Source organism: Protopterus annectens, chromosome 2.part0 (genome assembly GCF_019279795.1).
Source record: "Protopterus annectens isolate FY-2018-M chromosome 2.part0, PAN1.0, whole genome shotgun sequence".
NCBI lineage: Eukaryota > Metazoa > Chordata > Ceratodontiformes > Protopteridae > Protopterus > Protopterus annectens.
Window position 1 is genome coordinate 12,197,068 of NC_056728.1, and position 19,144 is coordinate 12,216,211.

At 38.8% G+C, this 19,144-nt stretch overlaps 1 protein-coding gene across 1 annotated transcript; it reads left to right on the forward strand.

Moving 5' to 3' along the window:
* Window positions 1-13,243: 13,243 nt before the first annotated feature.
* LOC122793691 (histone H2B type 1-L-like) lies at window positions 13,244-13,656 on the forward strand. The gene has a single exon (XM_044061911.1). The coding sequence runs from the start codon at window positions 13,244-13,246 to the stop codon at window positions 13,625-13,627; it is 384 nt and encodes a 127-aa protein (XP_043917846.1). The 3' UTR covers window positions 13,628-13,656.
* The last annotated feature ends 5,488 nt before the right edge of the window (window positions 13,657-19,144 follow it).

Genomic DNA, 19,144 nt, shown 5'->3' on the forward strand with positions numbered 1-19,144 from the left:
TAGATGATTTCCCGAAGGATATAATAATTCATGTTTTGGCATTTAGTTTCAGGCCATGATTTTGGCATTAGTTATTTATGTGGGACAAACGTTCCAGTAGGATGGCTAAACCATTTTGGGATTCTATGACTGCTCCTAGCTTGCAGTCACCTGTAAACAATGTCACCCAGAGCCCTTTAGTATTGGATTTTACTTCACAGAAGTAGATCCCAAACTGGAGAGGTCTTAACACAGAGCCCTGGGGGACTTCACTGATGACCGGTCTTTTTGTGGAGGTAACTTTCCCTATTTTGATTCGCTGCATGCCATCTGTGAGCCAGTTGTCAATCCAATGGGTGACATAGAGGTTTATTGCCATTTTGTTTAGCTGTGTCTAAAGCATTTGCCATGTCTAGGTATGCAGTGCATACAATTTTAACTTTATCCATTGCTTTGGTGACTTTTCAAAAAAGTCCACCTGGTTGAGTAAACATGATCGGGCCTCAATGAATCCAAACTGAGATGGGTCCAATGTTTGCAAGTTCCCTATGTTCTTATTGATTAGTTCCATTAATAGTCTTTCTATGGCTTTGCATATTAGACTAGTCAGACCTATGTGTCTGTAATTTCTTGGGACTTTAGAAGCACATCCTTTATGCAGAGATTGACTGTAGCTGTTTTCCATTCACTTGTTACAAAACCTGTATGGAGTCTGAAACTGAGCAGTGTTGTTAATGGTGTGGCTTAATCTTGCTTCATGCAATTTAAAACACGTTCAAAGATGTTGTTAGGACCAGATGATGCAGTATTTTTAGCTTTTGATAATGCTTTTAGGACTTGGTCTTGTGTGATACCTGGAGGCAAGCTAATTTCAGGTGTATCCTGAGGGACAGACAGAGGGGAGAGAGGGGTAAAGTTAGAGCTGAATTTATTGGCCAGTAGGCTGGCTATATCTTCAGCCTCAGTGTAGGTAACATTATTAACAATCAGCTCAGTGCATTGCTATGTTGTGCTTTTGAAATTATGAACATAACTGAAAAAGGCTTTGTGATTTTCTTTGGCTTGGTAAGCTATTTTAGCCTCACACTTGGCTTTGGTGGATTTTATTAAGCTCCTGAGTTGGTTTATTTCAGTGATGAGGATTCTAACATTCTGAAAATTTCTCTTCTTCCTTTTGGTCAAAATTCTCTTCCTTTTATTGCAAAGCTTGTTGATATTATGATTCCACCATCTAGGTTTGTTTCTGGGGGTTGCCTGCACTTCTTCCTATGGGGCACAGCTGTTTAAAATATTCATAATATAAATTTATTTTATTTATTTATTTTACATTTGTTTACCCTGAAAGTCTAACTGGGTAGAGCCCATTTTCAGCAAAGGCCCAGTGAGAAAAACTCCACACATAATTAGGATACATAGAAGTAATTAGAGTTAAAATAATTACAATAAGTTCAAAACTTACACATAAGATTCCATCCATTTATATAACAATAATACAGATATTGATGTAATTTTAATAAACAAGATAAAAACAACAGGCAATAAATAAACAATAAAATACCCTTCCTTGATAATGAACCTACCCAGAAGGATATAATAGCCAAGAATAAAACCTCATAAATATTTACAAATACCTGTGATAACTTTAAGCACATATTCAGTGACTGTGTGAGAGGACTGAACTGGATGGGGATCTAACAAAAATTCAGTGTAGTTCTATGGAAGAGCAGTATCTGAAATATAGTGATCTGACTGGTCCAGGCAGTGAAGACTTGAACCAACCATTACTCTCACTTTGGGTTACGGTATCTCTTTACCTCTTACTACTTAATTAATTTCTCCCACACCCCTTACTCTCCCTTTTTGTGCTGTTAGTTCTTTATCTCTTAATTGCTCTACTAATGGCAATTTCTAATCTCCGTCCCTAAGATTATTGTTTCAGTTTGAATTTTATAGAATATGTGCACTGATTCTCTTATTTTCTTTGCACTTTGTATGCTATAATGCAAGCTGCACTTTGACTTTTATATGGCTACTGATCCTCTGTTATTTTCTTGGCATATTGTATGCTGTAATATAAATGTGCATTATTATATAATCACCTGTAAACATACCTCTCAACCATACCAAATTCCTCAGCCTTACCAGTTTTGAGGTCCAAATAATGGGGTGCCACAAATTTCCTAGTGCCCCCTTTATACCTGGTGGTTAGAGGTACTTAGGCTCAAACCTTGTACCTTAGGAAGGAGGAGCAAGATCCTGAGTTCTCTACCCATACCACCACTTCTGAGGTTAGGAGTTATAGCTCTCAACCGTACAGATTTTCACAGAATGTCAGGAATGTTTGGCTCATATTTTTGTTCTGTTCCTCTTAAAATTTGGATGGTACAGTGGTAGTGTTGTTGCCTTACAGCAAGAGGTTCTCTGGTTCAATACTTGGCTAAAGTGCCTTTTGTGTGGAGTCTGCATGTCTTCCCTGCATTTGTGTAGGCTTCCTCTGGGTGCTCCCGTTTCCTCCCATGATACAAAGACATGCGTCTGGAGCATTTCCCCCCAGGCCTCTGCTGAAAACTGGCCTTGTTCCAAGTTGGACTTTCCCTATAAACAAATGTTAAATAAAACAAAATTTGTGGTTTTCTGGCAAATAAGTAAGAGCTGAATTCACTAAATAATGATAGCCATTTAGGTTTCAGTCTTCCTCTCTTTCAGGAAACACACAGTAACACAAATTTTATTCTAGCAACTTTCTAAGATCATACAAGCAATGCTTAAAATGTGTCCCCAGTTTTGGGCCTTTGCCCCCCCCTCCACCCCGAATAAATTTTTTCTTTTTCTTAATTTCTTGTGCTGCGCAGTTCTTCAGGGAAAGATAAGTTTAGTGCTGCTTATGCAAAGTTGACTTGAAATTTTAGTAGCACAACAGGTAGTGTACTTGCTTTTGCTGTAGAAGGCTGTGGGTTCTACTCCTACATTATGTAGATGAATTGCTGATACTGTACTGTGTTGTACTTTTAAAGGGGGTGGATGCTGCACTCCTGAGAATGTCCTCCTTTGGCGGAGATACCTAGTAACCATGAGCCTGTTATCAGTTTACCATCCATTCCCTATTGAAATATTACTAGTTTATCATTTTTGTATGTAACATAGGCAATTTTTTCTTCAAGGACAACAGGCACTTTACTTGTAGATGAAACAATGAAATATAAAGTTGTTTGCTAGCATCAGCCTCTTCATTAGTTACAGATCTCTTTAAAGTGTAATTATTTAGATGACTTTTACTTATGCATAGATTGTTCATATTTACTGATACTGGTGGAGTGTAGAGGTTAGTGTAGACTTTTATGATGGAAATGTTCTGAACTTGTCAGTTTTGTCATTACTGGATCATGCATTTTGTTTCATTGCTTACTGTAAAAATGTTCAAAACAATATATTTAAAACACACTCTAATAAGTGTGCCGTATTATACAAGGAATATAATTTAATACAGTCAGGAAGGCGTATCAAAGAACACATGTATGTTTTGTGTGCAAGGAGACTATGATTTGAAAACAGCCCAAAGGTAATCTTTATCCACCACTGGCCAGATGCATTTTCTTTGAATGTGGGTTTCAATGCTGTTTCAATGAATGTGAATTTCAAGGGCAGAGAAGTTTTAATGCTAAGTCTATTTTCATTGTGAGACTGTATTGCTTTGTTCAGCAGATGTCTATTAGTTTTTGTGCTATAAAATGTATACAAAACATGCTGGCAGGATAGGTTCCTGACCCAGAGACTCCCCAGACTTTGGAATAGACTGCCCATACATGTCAAGCAGAATGCCTCTTTGGACCTCTTCAAAAGAAATCTTGACGATTGGATGGGAGATAGGAAATTCACCCCGGGGATCATGTCAGTCACCCTGCTAGACAGGGGTCCAGGGAAGTAAATATTGTGGGAAGAAATAGCCAGGGAATTGTTATGGCTAGGCTTGTATAGGCCCTAGAACTGATAGCCTAGTACCAACTTATAAACCTATGAACCTATATAAAATAAAAGTTTTAAATGAAATCCAAATAATCATTGTAGAAGTAAAGCAGTATGCACATTACAGTGTTTATGGTAAATGGGGTGAAACAGACAAATAATTGGACATTGGAATGGCTGCAGGTGGACTCTGGGGCCATATTTTGGTTGTCTGTTTTTTAGTTTGCATTTGAAAGTTGCTATCCCACAATTCCACCTATGTGGGTGGGGTTACACAATTATGTATGCACATTTTATGTTAATCAGCTTACAGATTTGTACCTAGTTTTCATGGGCCTTTGTCCACATTTTTGATGTTTCCAGGTTGAGAGGTATGCCTGTAAACTGTCCATAGAGATCAATGTTTTACCCCAGCTGACAAGTGTACATTAATAAATAAATAAATAAAAACATACATGCATGCAAACATACATAAGTAGATAAATAAATTGTAATTCATCTCTAGCTTCTAATTATTATTAACAAAGCTTCTCAGGTTATAACTCTGTTTGGTGTAAATTTTGCATCCAGGTCTGCTGTTGACTTTTTTTTTTAGTTGCATGGCTTTTAACAAAAAGAATGCTGAAACAAATTCAAACAAAAATAGCAGCTAGACTTACAGGAGTGACTAGCTGTAAATTAAAAACCCTCTTGTGAACAATACTTGTTAGAGTACATAGAATTATTAGATGCTCCCATCCTTACTAACCACCAAGCATCACAAAAATCAAAACCTGAACAATCCTATAATAAAGTGGCTAAATTTGCATCAACTACCCCTTTCAGAACCCACTATTGTATAGCACTAAAAAGCCTAAATTGGTTAGAACCACCCCCATCAACAAATGTATACACAGCCTCTTACCACCTACAAAATTATCCAGCATCCAGCACTAAATACCATTCTATACAGCTATGTTCTGAATCAGTCATTACAATCCAATGACCAGAAACCCCTCCTTGTCCACAAACCTATTAAATCTACTGGGCATCGTCTGTAGTCGTACCATTTTGTGAATGCCTGGAACTTCTTGCTGTACCCATCAGGTCAGTACCCTCCCTCCAGTTCTTTAAAACCATTCTGAAAGACTTTCTAGCCAAAATCTGGGTCTGTTCCTGCTCAACCCCAGGATAAATGTATATCCCTAAATATGAACAGGCACCTATTCATACCTTCCACGTCCTTACTCTCCCTGCTTCACTCACTTTCTTACTTCAATCATTTTCTCTCCTTTGAGGCTCTTTCTAAATATAGGATCATAGGAAGTTACTAGGCTAATGGCATGAGGACCCGTACAAGCCTAGTCAAACTTACTCTTGTTACCACATTCAGCACCAATTGCCCCTGCCCAAGAGGGACACAGTTGAAACCTGTTTTTCTTCTGACTTCATATTGCAGTTCCTGTTTGCTATAATAGCTTACCTTTAATTTCTCTGTAAACTGGCTAAAATGTCTATAAATATTAAATCATTGTTATATAAGTTGAATCTGTTCTTAATTAATGTTTTCACATTATGTACAATTTGGTATAATTATTTAAACTGTAGATGTTTTTGTATTATTTTTGAAGATTGTAAACTTATTCTTCTTAAAATGTTTTAGTAATACTTTGAAGCTTTTCTCCCCAGGCCTCCACTGAAAATGGGTACCTACCTAGTCAGACTTTCCCGGTAATCAAATGTCAATCAATAAATAAATAAATACATAGGTTCATAGGTAGGTACTAGGCTATCTGCCTGAGGGCATTTATAAGCCTAGCCAGAGTGTGTCGGCTTTCGCCACCCCATTGATTAATTAACTGATCCTTCTCTCAAGCAGAGCCAATGAAGTGATCCCAGGGGTGTATTTTCTGTTACACATCCACTCATCAAGGTTTCTCTTGAGCGTTAGTGAGGGGCTCTGCCTAATGTAGTTTGGAATTTTGTTCCAAAGCATGGGGAGTATCTGTGATAGGAATCTATCCCTCCAGCATGTTCTATTTATTGTTGTGGTGAGATTTAGCTCACTAGAGCGCATGGCTCGCAGGGACTTGTATTTCTTTAAGTGGAGCATGTCGATCAATTCTGAGTTGGACATGACTTTATAAGTCAGGCAGAGATCACCTCTGAGTAAGCGATATGCCACTGAGTACAGCCGGAGTTTTTTCAGTCGGGCTGCATAAGACATATGTTTGAGGCCAGTAATCCTCTTGGTGAGGTACTTTTGTGGTCTTTCCAGCTGTTGGATGTGTCTTGTGAGGTACATCCCAAATGGGGCATTGTACTCTATGATGGGTCTGATGAGTGACAAATAGAGGGGCACTATAACCTCTTTATTTCTAGATGTGAACCCTTTAGTAATTAGATGGGCCACATAGAAGGATTTCCTAACTACTTTGGCAATATGATTGTCAAAGGAGAGATTACTATCTACCTGGGTCCCCAGATCTCTTATTACCTCTTCTGTTTTAAGGGGGCTGCCACCTATGTGGTAATTCGTGGGTGTTTTGTTTTTCCCAAATGGGATGACTATGCATTTTTTGGCATTTAGCTTGAGGCCATGACTTTGATACCAGGTGTCCGTTTCAGTAAGCCCTTTTGGAGGATGTCCGTGTCATCCGGAGAGTCAATTATGGCTCCCAGTTTGCAGTCATTGGCAAACTTGGTTAGCCATAGTCCTCCTGTGTTTGCCTGTACTTCTGAGAAGTATATGCCGAACAGTAGGGGTCCCAGGACCGAGCCTTGTGGGACACCACTTGTGACTGTTTAGAGTAGAACCTGGAGCCCACTATTCTTACTGTGTGTGTTCTGTCTGTAAGCCAGTTGGCAACCCATCTCGTGACGTAGGGGTTTATGTTCAGGCTGGTGAGTTTTTCTGTAATACCTGAGTGGGGAATGGTGTTGAAAGCCTTGGCAAAGTCAAGGTAGGCTGTGTGAATCCCCTTTCCCTCATCTATGGCCTTGGTGACTGTCTCGAAGAAGTCAACCAGGTTTAATAGGCATGATCTGCCCTTAACAAAGCCGAACTGGGTTGGGTCAAGTGTTTGGAGGTTCTCAATATCTTTGTTAATGAGTTCCATGATGATGCAGTCCATAGCCTTGCAGACCAGGCTAGTCAAGCTTATGGGGCGATAGTTACCAGGGTCAGTTGTGGACCCTCCTTTGTGGAGTGGAATAACCGTTGCTGTGTGCCATTCTATGGGCGCGTAGCCTATGGAGAGGCTGAGAGGAGAGGCTAAAACATAAATATTACCTTCATGTCTAAGCATAGTTTAAAATAATACATACTGAAGAAGACAACTTTGTTAAGCACTTTTTTTGTATAAGAAAAATGCTTAACAAAGGTTTGTTAAACACCTCTCATCAATTTAGTTTTGTAGCAGAGAATTATCAGTGGCAAACAGGGAAAGAAGCTAAAACAGATTTAAAAGCTGGTATAGACTTTGCTTTCAGAGACACACACACACACACACATACACACACACACACACACACACACACACACACACACACACACACACACACACACACTCACACCCATCACAGTAGTGAAGTGTCTAATAATGTTTAATAATGCTTAAAGCGGTTCATTCATTAGAGGGACACTTGACTTCTGGCTGCTGTCTGTTTGGTAGCACTAAGAGTTTAATTGCTTTTAAAGCTATAAAACACAGCGTTTTAAGTAATAATACATCAGAGCAGTTAAAGCTCCATGTATTACGAACAGGTATAATCAGGTCTCTCTAATCATAACTCAGTGGTTATGGGTTCTCAGCATGATTGCCTCAAATGCATTATATTCTTGGATGTCATTGGAGTCTTTATCATAAACCTCTGTGTTATGCAATATTTAATTTTGTTATTGTGCCACTGTTTTTTCAAACTTTGTTAAAAGGATTTCAATTTATAAGTAAAAATTAAAATTTACAGATATAGGAACCATAAAAAAACAATAACAGCATATTGTCCAAACAACATATCATAGTGAAGATGATATACAGGTCCAACAGTGCTTATAACTAAGAGTTAATAGAGAAATAACAATAATTACAACCACATGAGAAAGTAGAAACCACAACTATGTACAACTAAAATCCAAACGGTGTAATAGCTATAAATACCAACTGTGATCTTATGGGCTGAGAAGGTGCTCAGGTAAGGGAATGAGCTAACACAGGGAACATTCATATGCTTTGTTGATACTTGTAAATGTATTATGAGGCAAAGTATATTAGGTTAACAAAAGCTAAAGGGAAAAGGTAATGCTTCAGAGAAAGTTTTAGATCTAATAACCGAGACAGGTGTCCTTAAAGTTGATGGGGTTGGTAGCTGAATATACTTAAAAGGGACAGTTACATTACTTTGCTCTGCCATTGTTGAAATTGTACCCATAAACAAACCTTCTGCTATTTATTGTGGAATACTTTATAGTTATCCTCACTCTGAGCCAACAATGTCTCATTGGAGTTCATGCATAATATAATTTCCATGGCAACAAGTCAGCATTAAGCTACAGAAGAAGAATTCCTACTTAAAAGGCAGGGTTTCCAGCCAAAACGGTTTGCATGCTTCATTAAATCAGATCCAGGCCTAAAGTAACTTGTCTTTTTTAATTATTAATGTAATTTTTAGCAAGTCAGTTACCTGAAGTAAAGAAGACAGCAGATAGAAGAATTTTAAAGATTAGTGAAAACATTCATAGAAAACTAAATTACACAATGCAGGCTTGTCTGTGTGTGTGTATGCGTGTGTACGTGTGTGCGTGTGTGCGTGTGCGTGTGCGTGTGCGTGTGTGTGTGTGTGTGTGTGTGTGTGTGTGTGTGTGTGTGTGTGTGTGTACTTGAGTTTGTGCACAAGTGTGCAGTTTATTCAGAAAATCACTACAGGCAATCTATACGTACTCAGAAACAAAGCATTAAGTTAGGATTTACAGCATGCTTAGAGGTAAGCATCATTTCAAGGCATTGATAGCACTGACACACAAATATACAACTGCAAGTTAGTTCTGGAAAGGCAATTTCCTGAAATACAGCCAGATAATGTGTGTACAAAGATCTTCTAATTCAGTTATTGCAATACATTTACAATGTCTCACTCTGCCAAAACAGAATACCTCGCGTACAGAAAAATACTCAGTTTACACCCATACCAAAAATTTCCAAATTAAACTATCCTTCCATCTTCAAACCTAAATCTGTCCTTTCAAACCAGGTGAAAGTCTTTAAAAATTTGCCTGCTTACAAACATCCATCTACCTACAAAAATACACCATGCTCGTCCCACACCAGCAAGAGATCTCGCAGACAGGGACATTGTGACTGTACTCTGGACCCTACAAACTGGGTAAAAGGCTACCTTATCAACAGATATTAATAATGTGTCCAAATTCATACCTGTAGTGAGAATATGACCCCCAACTCAAACAAGGAGTCCCTCAGAGTACAGTCCTTACCCTATCCTCTTTTCATTATTCATCAGTTAGCTTCCTCTTCAAATCCCTGCTAGTTCTCTGAGTGTCTATGCTGATGGCATGATATTTTACAAATCTAGCTCGTGCTATAAAGGAGATGACAGAAACCTGATTAACATGAGAAATTCAATCATACATTTGTGTAGAAGTAATTTGTACTTTTTGCCTTTGTTTTTGTTTTGTTTTTGAAGCATCTATTTTCTAACCACAGAAACATCTTTAGAGGTGAGTGAGGATGGCTAGATCTGCTGTGTTTGTCCTCAGGCCACCTCATCCCACTTTTTCATGGTATGGGTACAGTACTGTTCAGCACTGCTCCTCTCACTGGTACGAGTATAGTACAGTACAGTACTGCTCCTCTCAGTGGTATTAGTATAGTATAATACTGTTCATTTCAGTGGTGCAAGTGTTATACAGCACAGCTTCACTCAATGGTGCAAGTATGTGCAGTACTGCTCCTGTCATTGGTATGACTATACTGCAGTACGGTTTCTCTCCTTGGTATGAGTATAGTGTAGTGCTGTTCCTCTCAGTAGCGTGAGTATAGTGCAGTACTGCCCCTCTCAGTACTACAAGCATAGCATAGTACTGCTCCTCTTAGTGGTACATGCATAGTACTGTACAGTTCTGTATTACTGCTCCAGTCAATGGTATGAGTATAGTATAGTATAGTACTTCTACTTTCAGTGGTACAAGTATTGTACAGTTCTGCTCCTCTCAATGGTGCAAGTATAGTACTGTACTGCTCCTTTGAGTGGTACAAGTATTGTACAGTACTGCTCCTGTCAGTGGTATGAGTATAGTACAGTGCTGTTTCTCTCAGTGGTATGAGTATTGTACAGTAGTGTTCTTCTCAGTGCTATGAGTATATTACAATACTGCTTCTTTCAGTGGTACAAATATAGTACACTACTGCTCCTCTTACAGTTACCACCTGTCCCACTTTGTGAGGGACAGTCCCTCTTTGGGCAGTTGTGTCCTGCAAAAAAAACTGAAAAAATGGCAAATGTCCTGAGATTTTAGAACAAAGTTAATTTTATGTAATAGTTGCATAAAACATTTTTCTGTATCTGAAATGCCTACATGTTATAAGAAACAGAATAAGCAACTAAAATGCTACAAGAATAAGCTTTTACTTAGGCAAAAAAGTGAAGTTCCGTTCTTTGTACTGGCCGTGGGTATGTTTTGCCCTGCAAAATCTGATTTTTGTACCAAAAATGCCCTACTTTGGGCATTTGAAAAGTTGGCGACAATATTCTCAGTGGTACAAGTGAGGTACAGTACTGCTCCTCATATTGGTATGAGTATAGTACAGTACTGTTTTTCTCAGTGGTATGAGTATAGTACGATACTGTTCCTCTCAGTGGTGTGAGTATAGTGCAGTACTGCTCCTCTCAATACTGCAGGTATATTACAGTACTGATCCTCTCAGTGGTATGAGTATAGTATATTATAGTGCTGCTCCTTTCAATAGTACAGGTATTGTACAATACTGCTCCTCTGAGTGGTAAAGTATGGTACAGTACTGCTCCTTTCAGTGGTGCAGGAATTCTTTAGTACTACTCCTGTCAATGGTACAAGTATGGTACAGTACAGTACAGTACAGCAGTGCTCCTCTCTGTGTTGTCAGAATACTATAGTACTGCTCATTTCACTGGTATGAGTATAGTACAATTCTGCTCTTCTCATTGGTACGAGTATAGTACAATACTCTTCCTCTCAGTGGTGTGAGTATAGTACAGTACTGCTCCTCTCAGTGATATGAGTATAGTACAATATTATTTCTCTCAATGTTGTGAGTATAGTATAGTATAGTATAGTATAGTATAGTATAGTATAGTATAGTATAGTACTGTTCCTCCACAGTTCTGTGACAACTCCACTAGCACAGAAGAATAAAGCCCTGATTAACATCCATGTAACATAACAAAACATAATTCAAATAATATAAAGGTATTGCTGCAAATGTCTAGGAGCCATAACAAAACACTCCACACCCTGCAGGCCCTCCTTATCCTGCCATGCATCAATATTCACATCATCATGAAGATCTATCTTAAGACCATTAACAGCACCCCAACAGTGCAAGTGTTCAATGCCTACTATGTGTTCAGAATCATCACATTGGATGAAGGCACTTAAAGCAGTGTTCTACCTACATCCATAAAACAAAATTTCATCTCCAGACTCATTACACAGGATAACAACCTGAAACACCTCCATGTCCAACTTATCATTCACAAAACCTGTTATCCTATCATAGCTAACTATAGGACACCATTTGTGTTACCTTGGGCCCAGTGGTATTAGTATAGTATAGTACTGCCCCTTTCAGTGGTACAAGTGTTATACAGCACTGCTTTACTCAATGGTGCAAGTATGGTGCAGTACTGCTCCTGTCATTGGTATGAGTATATTACAGTACTGTTTCTCTTCTTGGTATGAGTATAGTGCAGTGCTGTTCCTCTCAGTAGCATGATTATAGTGCAGTACTGCCCCCTCAGTACTACAAGTATAGCACAGTACTGTTCTTCTTAGTGGTACATGTATAGTATTGTACAGTCATGTGCTACTGCTCCAGTCAATGGTATGAGTATAGTATAGTAACTTTCCTTTCAGTGGTACAAATATTGTACAGTTCTACTCTCGATGGTGCAAGTATGGTACAGTACTGCTCCTTTCAGTGGTACAAGTGTTATACAGCACTGCTTCACTCAATGGTACAAGTATGGTGCAGTACTGCTCCTGTCATTAGTATGAGTATATTACAGTACTGTTTCTCTTCTTTTTATGAGTATAGTGCAGTACTGTTCCACTCAGTAGCATGATTATAGTGCAGTACTGCCCCCTCAGTACTACAAGTATAGCACATTACTGCTCCTCTTAGTGGTACATGTATAGTATTGTACAGTCCTGTACTACTGTTCCAGTCAATGGTATGAGTATAGTATAGTACCTTTCCTTTCAGTGGTACAAATATTGTACAGTTCTACTCCTTTCAATAGTGCAAGTATGGTACAGTACTGCTCCTTTGAGTGGTACAAGTATTGTACAGTACTGCTCCTCTGTGTGGCATGTGTATAGTACAATGCTGTTTCTCTCAGTGGTATGAGTATTATACAGTAATATTCTTCTCAGTGGTATGAGTATATTACAGTACTGCTTCTTTCATTGGTACAAATATAGTACACTACTGCTCCTCTCAGTGGTACAAGTGAGGTACAGTACTGCTCCTCATATTGGTATAAGTATAGTGCAGTACTGTTTTTCTCAGTGGTATGAGTATAGTAAAATACTGTTGCTCTCAGTGGTGTGAGTATAGTGCAGTACTGCTCCTCTCAATACTGCAGGTATATTAAAGTACTGATCCTCTCAGTGGTATGAGTATAGTATAGTGCTGCTCCTTTCAATAGTATAAGTATTGTACAGTACTGCTCCTCTGAGTGGTAAAGTATGGTACACTACTGCTCCTTTAAGTCGTGCAAGAATTATATGGTACTACTCCTGTCAATAGTACAAGTATGGTACAGTACAGCACTGCTTCTCTCTGTGTTGTCAAAATAGTATAGTACTGCTCATTTCACTGATATGAGTATAGTACGATTCTGCTTTTCTCATTGGTATGAGTGTAATACAGTACTGTTTCTCTCAGCAGTACGAGTATAGTACAGTTCTGTTCCTCTCAGTGGTATGAGGATATTGCAGTAGTGCTCCTCTCAGTGGTACAAGTATAGTACAGTACAGTATGGTACTGCTCCTCTCTGTGTTGTCAGTATAGCACAGTACTGCTTGTTTCAGTGGTATGAGTATAGTATGGTTCTGCCCTTCTTAGCAAAACCCGCTGCCCCTAAAAAGGGTTCAAAGAAGGTTGTGAAGAAGCCAGCCAAGAAAGATGGAAAGAAGCGCTGTAGGAGTCGCAAAGAAAGCTATTCTATTTACGTATATAAGGTTTTGAAGCAGGTTCATCCTGATACTGGGATATCTTCTAAAGCCATGAACATCATGAATTCTTTTGTGAATGATATTTTTGAGCGGATTGCAGGAGAAGCTTCTCGTCTAGCTCACTACAACAAGCGCTCGACGATCAGTTCGCAGGAGATTCAGACAGCGGTTCGGCTTTTGTTGCCTGGTGAGCTGGCTAAACATGCTGTGTCCGAGGGCACCAAAGCTGTCACCAAGTATACAAGTGCCAAGTAAGAGTCTTCCTTCCTGACACCCAAAGGCCCTTTTAAAAGGGTGGGAGGATGGTATAATGGTTAAGGTGTTTGCCTTACAAATAGAAGGTGCAGGGTTTGATTCTCACATGGGGTAAGTGGCTAGGCTTAGAATGGCCTGCAAAGGCAGTTAGCCTAGTACCAGCCTATGAACCTATGAACCTATGTGAGTATAGTACAGCACTGCTCCTCTCAGTGATATGAGTATAGTACAATATTATTTCTCTCAATGTTGTAGTATACTGTAGTACAGTATAGTACAGTATAATACAGTATAGTATAGTATAGTACAGTATAGTATAGTATAGTATAGTATAGTATAGTATAGTATAGTATAGTACTGTTCCTCTCAGTAATATGAGTATAGTGCAGTACTGTGACAACTCCACTAGCACAGAAGAATAAAGTCCTGATTAACATCCATGTAACATAACAAAACATAATTCAAATAATATAAAGGTATTGCTGCAAATGTCTAGGAGCCATAACAAACACTCCACTCCCTACAGGCCCTCCTTATCTTGCCATGCATCAATATACACATCATCATGAAGTTCTAGTTTAAGACCATTAACAGCACCCAACAGTACAAGCGTTCAATGCCTACTATGTGTTCAGACTCACCACACTAGATAAAGGCACTTAAGGCAGTGTTGTATCTACATCCGTAAAACAAAATTTCACCTCCAGACTCATTGCACAGGATAACAACCTGAAATGCCTCCATGTCAAACTTATCATTCACAAAACCTGTTATCTTATCATAGCTAACTATAGGGCACCATTTGTGTTCCCTCGGGCCCATACTTCTTACCTGACTAGTATGGGGTCCCTGTTCATTTAGACAAACGTCATTTTTCTAGGGGACTTCAACTACCCTTCATCTAATGTGAGTTTAGTTCAGTTAGTCTGAAACCCAACTAGGGGTGATAGTATCTTGGACTTGGTTCTAACAAATATGGGACAGCTCTGTTCCTTACCTGATGTAACTTCTTTTGCTAGTTAAATTGGAACATAAATCAGTCACATTCACCGTAAGGCTGAATCCAGAAGCATGCTCTAATAACTTGGCATTCATAAATTATAATAAAGCTAATCAACTAAAACTGAGTGATAACCTGGCTAAATTCAACATTACTTCCTATCTTAAGACCCCTGTGCATATGCAGCATCCTTTACTGCCAAATACTATGCACATGTAAATAGCTGAATAGATGCCTATGTGTCCCTCCAAATTAAATACAACACCAAATTTAAAAATAAACCCATATGGTGGAACCTGAATATAAGCAGGCTGTACAATCTAAGTAAAAGCTTATTGCATGTAAAAATAAATATAAGTCTCTAGTTATCAAAAACACTACTGATAAACCTAACAAGGAGCTCTGGTCCCTGAACAAATCAACCATAAAATGTAAAAATAGCCACCCTGGTTAATGACAATCACAAAGCTTTCGTTAACTATATTAGAAACCTTAGAAACAATGCTCAGCACTGCACAGAGCTAAAATAACAGTAAATAGTATCACATACTCAGACCCAGATGACATAGCCAATCTACTAGTGATAAATTTAGCTCTAACTTCACCCCCTCCTACACACAAATTGTTAGCTGACATACCAGCATCCACACACACCCTCAAATCTCCCAAGAACAAGTCCTCAAAGCACTGTCTAATGCCAATGGCATGCCTCTATGGGGCCAGATAACATACCAGGATGCTTACTGGCCAGCCTGAAATAGGACCTGTCAAGTTCCTTACAGGGGCTGCTCAGCATCAGCGTATAAACAGGCTTTGTGCCAGATGAAAGGAGGACTGCAACAATCATTCCCCTATACAAAGTTGGGGCATCAAAGGACCCAGATAAATATATACCCATAAGTCTGACCAGCCACATCCGCAAGGCTATGGAAAGGATCATTATGGAATTAATAAATAAGTAAAGCAGCAATAAACAAACTCTTGACCCTAGCCAGTTCAGTTTTATCTGGGGTAGATCAAGTCTACTTAATTTAGTTGACATTTTCAAAGGGGTTACTGAAGCAACGGATGAGGGAAAATCAATACACATCACATATCTCAACCTCACAAAGGCATTTAACACCAGACCACACTTGGGTATAGTTGATAAACTCACCCAGCTAAATGTAAATCATTATGTAGCTCATTGGGCATAAACTGCCTCACTAATAGAACCCAAATCTCCTTCAAAAGACCTGTCACTAATGTTGCACCCCAGGGTTCAGTCCATGAGCCACTACTCTTTATCACTTACTTCTGTGAGGTCAAAGCTAATGTTAAGAATTTGTGGCTGACAACATTTGAAGATGAACTCTTGAAACCAAAAAACAAAAAACTAATAAAAATAAGAAACCCACAGGCCACAGAGACTCCAACAGGTAGAACAGTCAGCAAATGTGCAGTAAAATGCAAAACTGTACAAAAATGGTGGATTAGTGCTTTTGTTTATTATTTTTATTTTTATTAACATTTGCAGATGACTGTAAACTTGGTGCCACCATAAACTCTTCAGAAGATAATAAGATCTTGCATGACAGCCTCTCCAAAACAAATAGCTGGTGTTAAAACAGTGGTTTAATTTATGTACCAAAAAATATATATATAAACTATCCTCAGCAAACATAATGTCCCAAGTAAGTATTAAATTGACAACACTCCTGAAACTTGATCCAGTAGTTTGGGACCATGGAAACTATGTAGACAAGGAAATGTCCTTTGATCATTATGTATGCATTATTGTAGAAATGTCCTTCTTCAGTGCACAGCTTATCAGTAAGGGTATGGCATACAGGTCTAGGGATGTGATCATCTCACTGCACTTGGCACTTGTTAGGCCAATCATTGAGTATAATGCCCCTTTGGTATGTAGGTGACCAAACACTTGACACAACTTGAATGACTACAGCACTTTGTCAACAAGACAATCAAGGGCCTGAAGCCTAAAAGCTACACTGACCATCACTAAAGCCATCTCTCTCTTCTCTTTATAGGCTACTTTGGAGTAATATCTGCCTCACTTACAGAGCCTCAGCTGACCCCATCCTTTCAGACCTACTGCAGATCTGGAAGTGCAGTGCTGGCATAAACACCCACCCAAGAGATCTTATGCTCTTCTGCAACATAAACAGAACAGGTTGGAGGGATAGATATGCATCATAGAGAATACCACTTCTCTGGAATCAGCTTCCTCTCCACATAAAGCAAAGTACATCTCTTACTCTGTTCAGACATGATCTGAATGAATGGATGGGAAACTACAAATTCACCTGTGGTTTAGCACCTTTGTCCCCTATGGATAAAATACAAGAGCTCTGGATTATTTGTACTTATAATAAAAAAAGGCTATTAATGTCTTGGGAATATATTGCCTGACATTAAAAGAAGTATTTATGAACTTATGAAACCAAGTCTGATTAGCAGCTGCAGCATCTGTTGGAGCCAGCTGAATAACATGATTTAGCAGACTCATCTCTCTTAAGGATCAGGGAAAGGAAGCCTGTGCCTGGGTGCGCTTTCTGTGGTTGAATGTCGGGTAGAGACTCTGCATCACACACAGGTGCTCTTTGTAAGGGTTCAGATTCATCTGATTACATACACATGGAGACTTGTTCTACATTGTGAAGACCTATTACATGTCAACTCTTTGCTACTACAAGCATGTAAAGATGAAGCTAAGGTTTTATAAGAAAACTCTGATTCCTTATCACATGGATCATAGCTTCCACCTCCATCTCACTTGACTCTAACATTAAAGGAATGATTTTTTTTTTAAATGTTATTTTAGACATTTAACCATGTATGCCCACTCAACAGATTAATCATTTTCAGGGGTGACCAAGGAGCATTGTCTGGTTAAGTTGCTTGCTCAGAATCACACAGTAGGCAAATTGAGGTGATAGGAATCAAATCCTGTACCTTGAATTCAGGAAGCAAGTCATTAATGGCTCAGAGTTTTAATCCTCTGCTCAACTGCCTGACAGGTTCATAGGGTTCTTGCCCCATAGAGTAATCCAGTCAATAGAGTGTCTGGGGAAAAAGGGTTTGACGGTCAGTATGGGGAAGGCAAACAAAAATGAGTATACTACAGTATTACACCTTACAGTACTACTTCTCACAGTGGTACGAATATAGCACGGTCTTGCTACTTTCAGTGGTATGAATATAGCACAGCATACTTCTCTTGGTGGTACGAATATAGCATTGTACTACTACTCTCAGTGGTATGAATATATCACAGTACTACTTCACTCAGTAGTACGAATATAGTGCAATACTACATCTCTCAGTGGTATGAATATAGCCCAGTATTACTTCTCTCAGTGGTATGAATATAATGCAGTATTACATCTCTCAGTGGCATGAATATAGAACAGTAATACCTCTGTCAGTGATATGATTATTTCACTGTACTACTTCTCTCAATGGTATGAATATAGCACAGTACTTCATCTCCCAGTGGTATGAATATAGCACAGTAGTACTTCTCTCGGTGGGATGAATATAGCACATTACTACTTCTTTCAGTGGTATGAATATAGCAAAACACTACTTCTCTCAGTAGTATGAGCAGAGTGAATTACTGCTTTAGTCTAAACACTACAGTGCAGTACAGCTCTGCTTCTCTCAGTTGGATCAATATACTGTAGTGCTGCATTTCTTGGTGCAATGAGTATAGTACAGTACTATTCCATTCATTTATACTGCTTCAGTTCAGTTCTGCTCCTTCCAGTGGTGGAAGTACAATGCAGTACTGCTATGCTCAATGGCATGAGTATAGCCCAGTACTGCTCACTTCACTGGTAAGAGTACAGTACAGTATTGGTCCTCTCAGTTGTACAAGTATGGCACAGTACTACTTACTTGTTACTTCATAACAATAAATCATCTTTCAGAAAGGATTATTACTACTATGAAGCAGGGAAAAGCAGCTATCTGGTTTAGCCGGTTTTGAAACATTTCTGGAAAGACAATGTAATCATTAGGTTTAACTGGATATGCACATCTTATCTGGAGTAAAAGTTACCTAATAACATAGTCCATTCAACCATTTCACAATATAAATGACACATCTTTTCAAACCGGGTCTTTATACCTAAATAATGGGTCATGGTTCAGCCAACAAATGGACTAAACATTGAACAGCTAAACCTCGAACCCAATTCAGTGAACGTTCCATCATCGAGCATTCTCTATATAGAACATGTGAGGAGGGGAAAGTACCTAGTCATCCAACACTTCCCTGTCTTATACATGGCTGTATTTCAAATCCACCCAGGTGGGGGCCTTTGCCCCTCCCTAACTATATATACCAACTCTGAGAGTGCCTTATACAAACACTCTATTAAACATTCTGCAATACAGTTTAGATTTATTATTATTGACAGAATAGAAGGAGACAGGGTTAATAAAATGGGTTGGCATGATTTACTTAACAAAAAGGAGAAAAGTTGGATACTTAGGTTGGGGGGGTTGTTCTC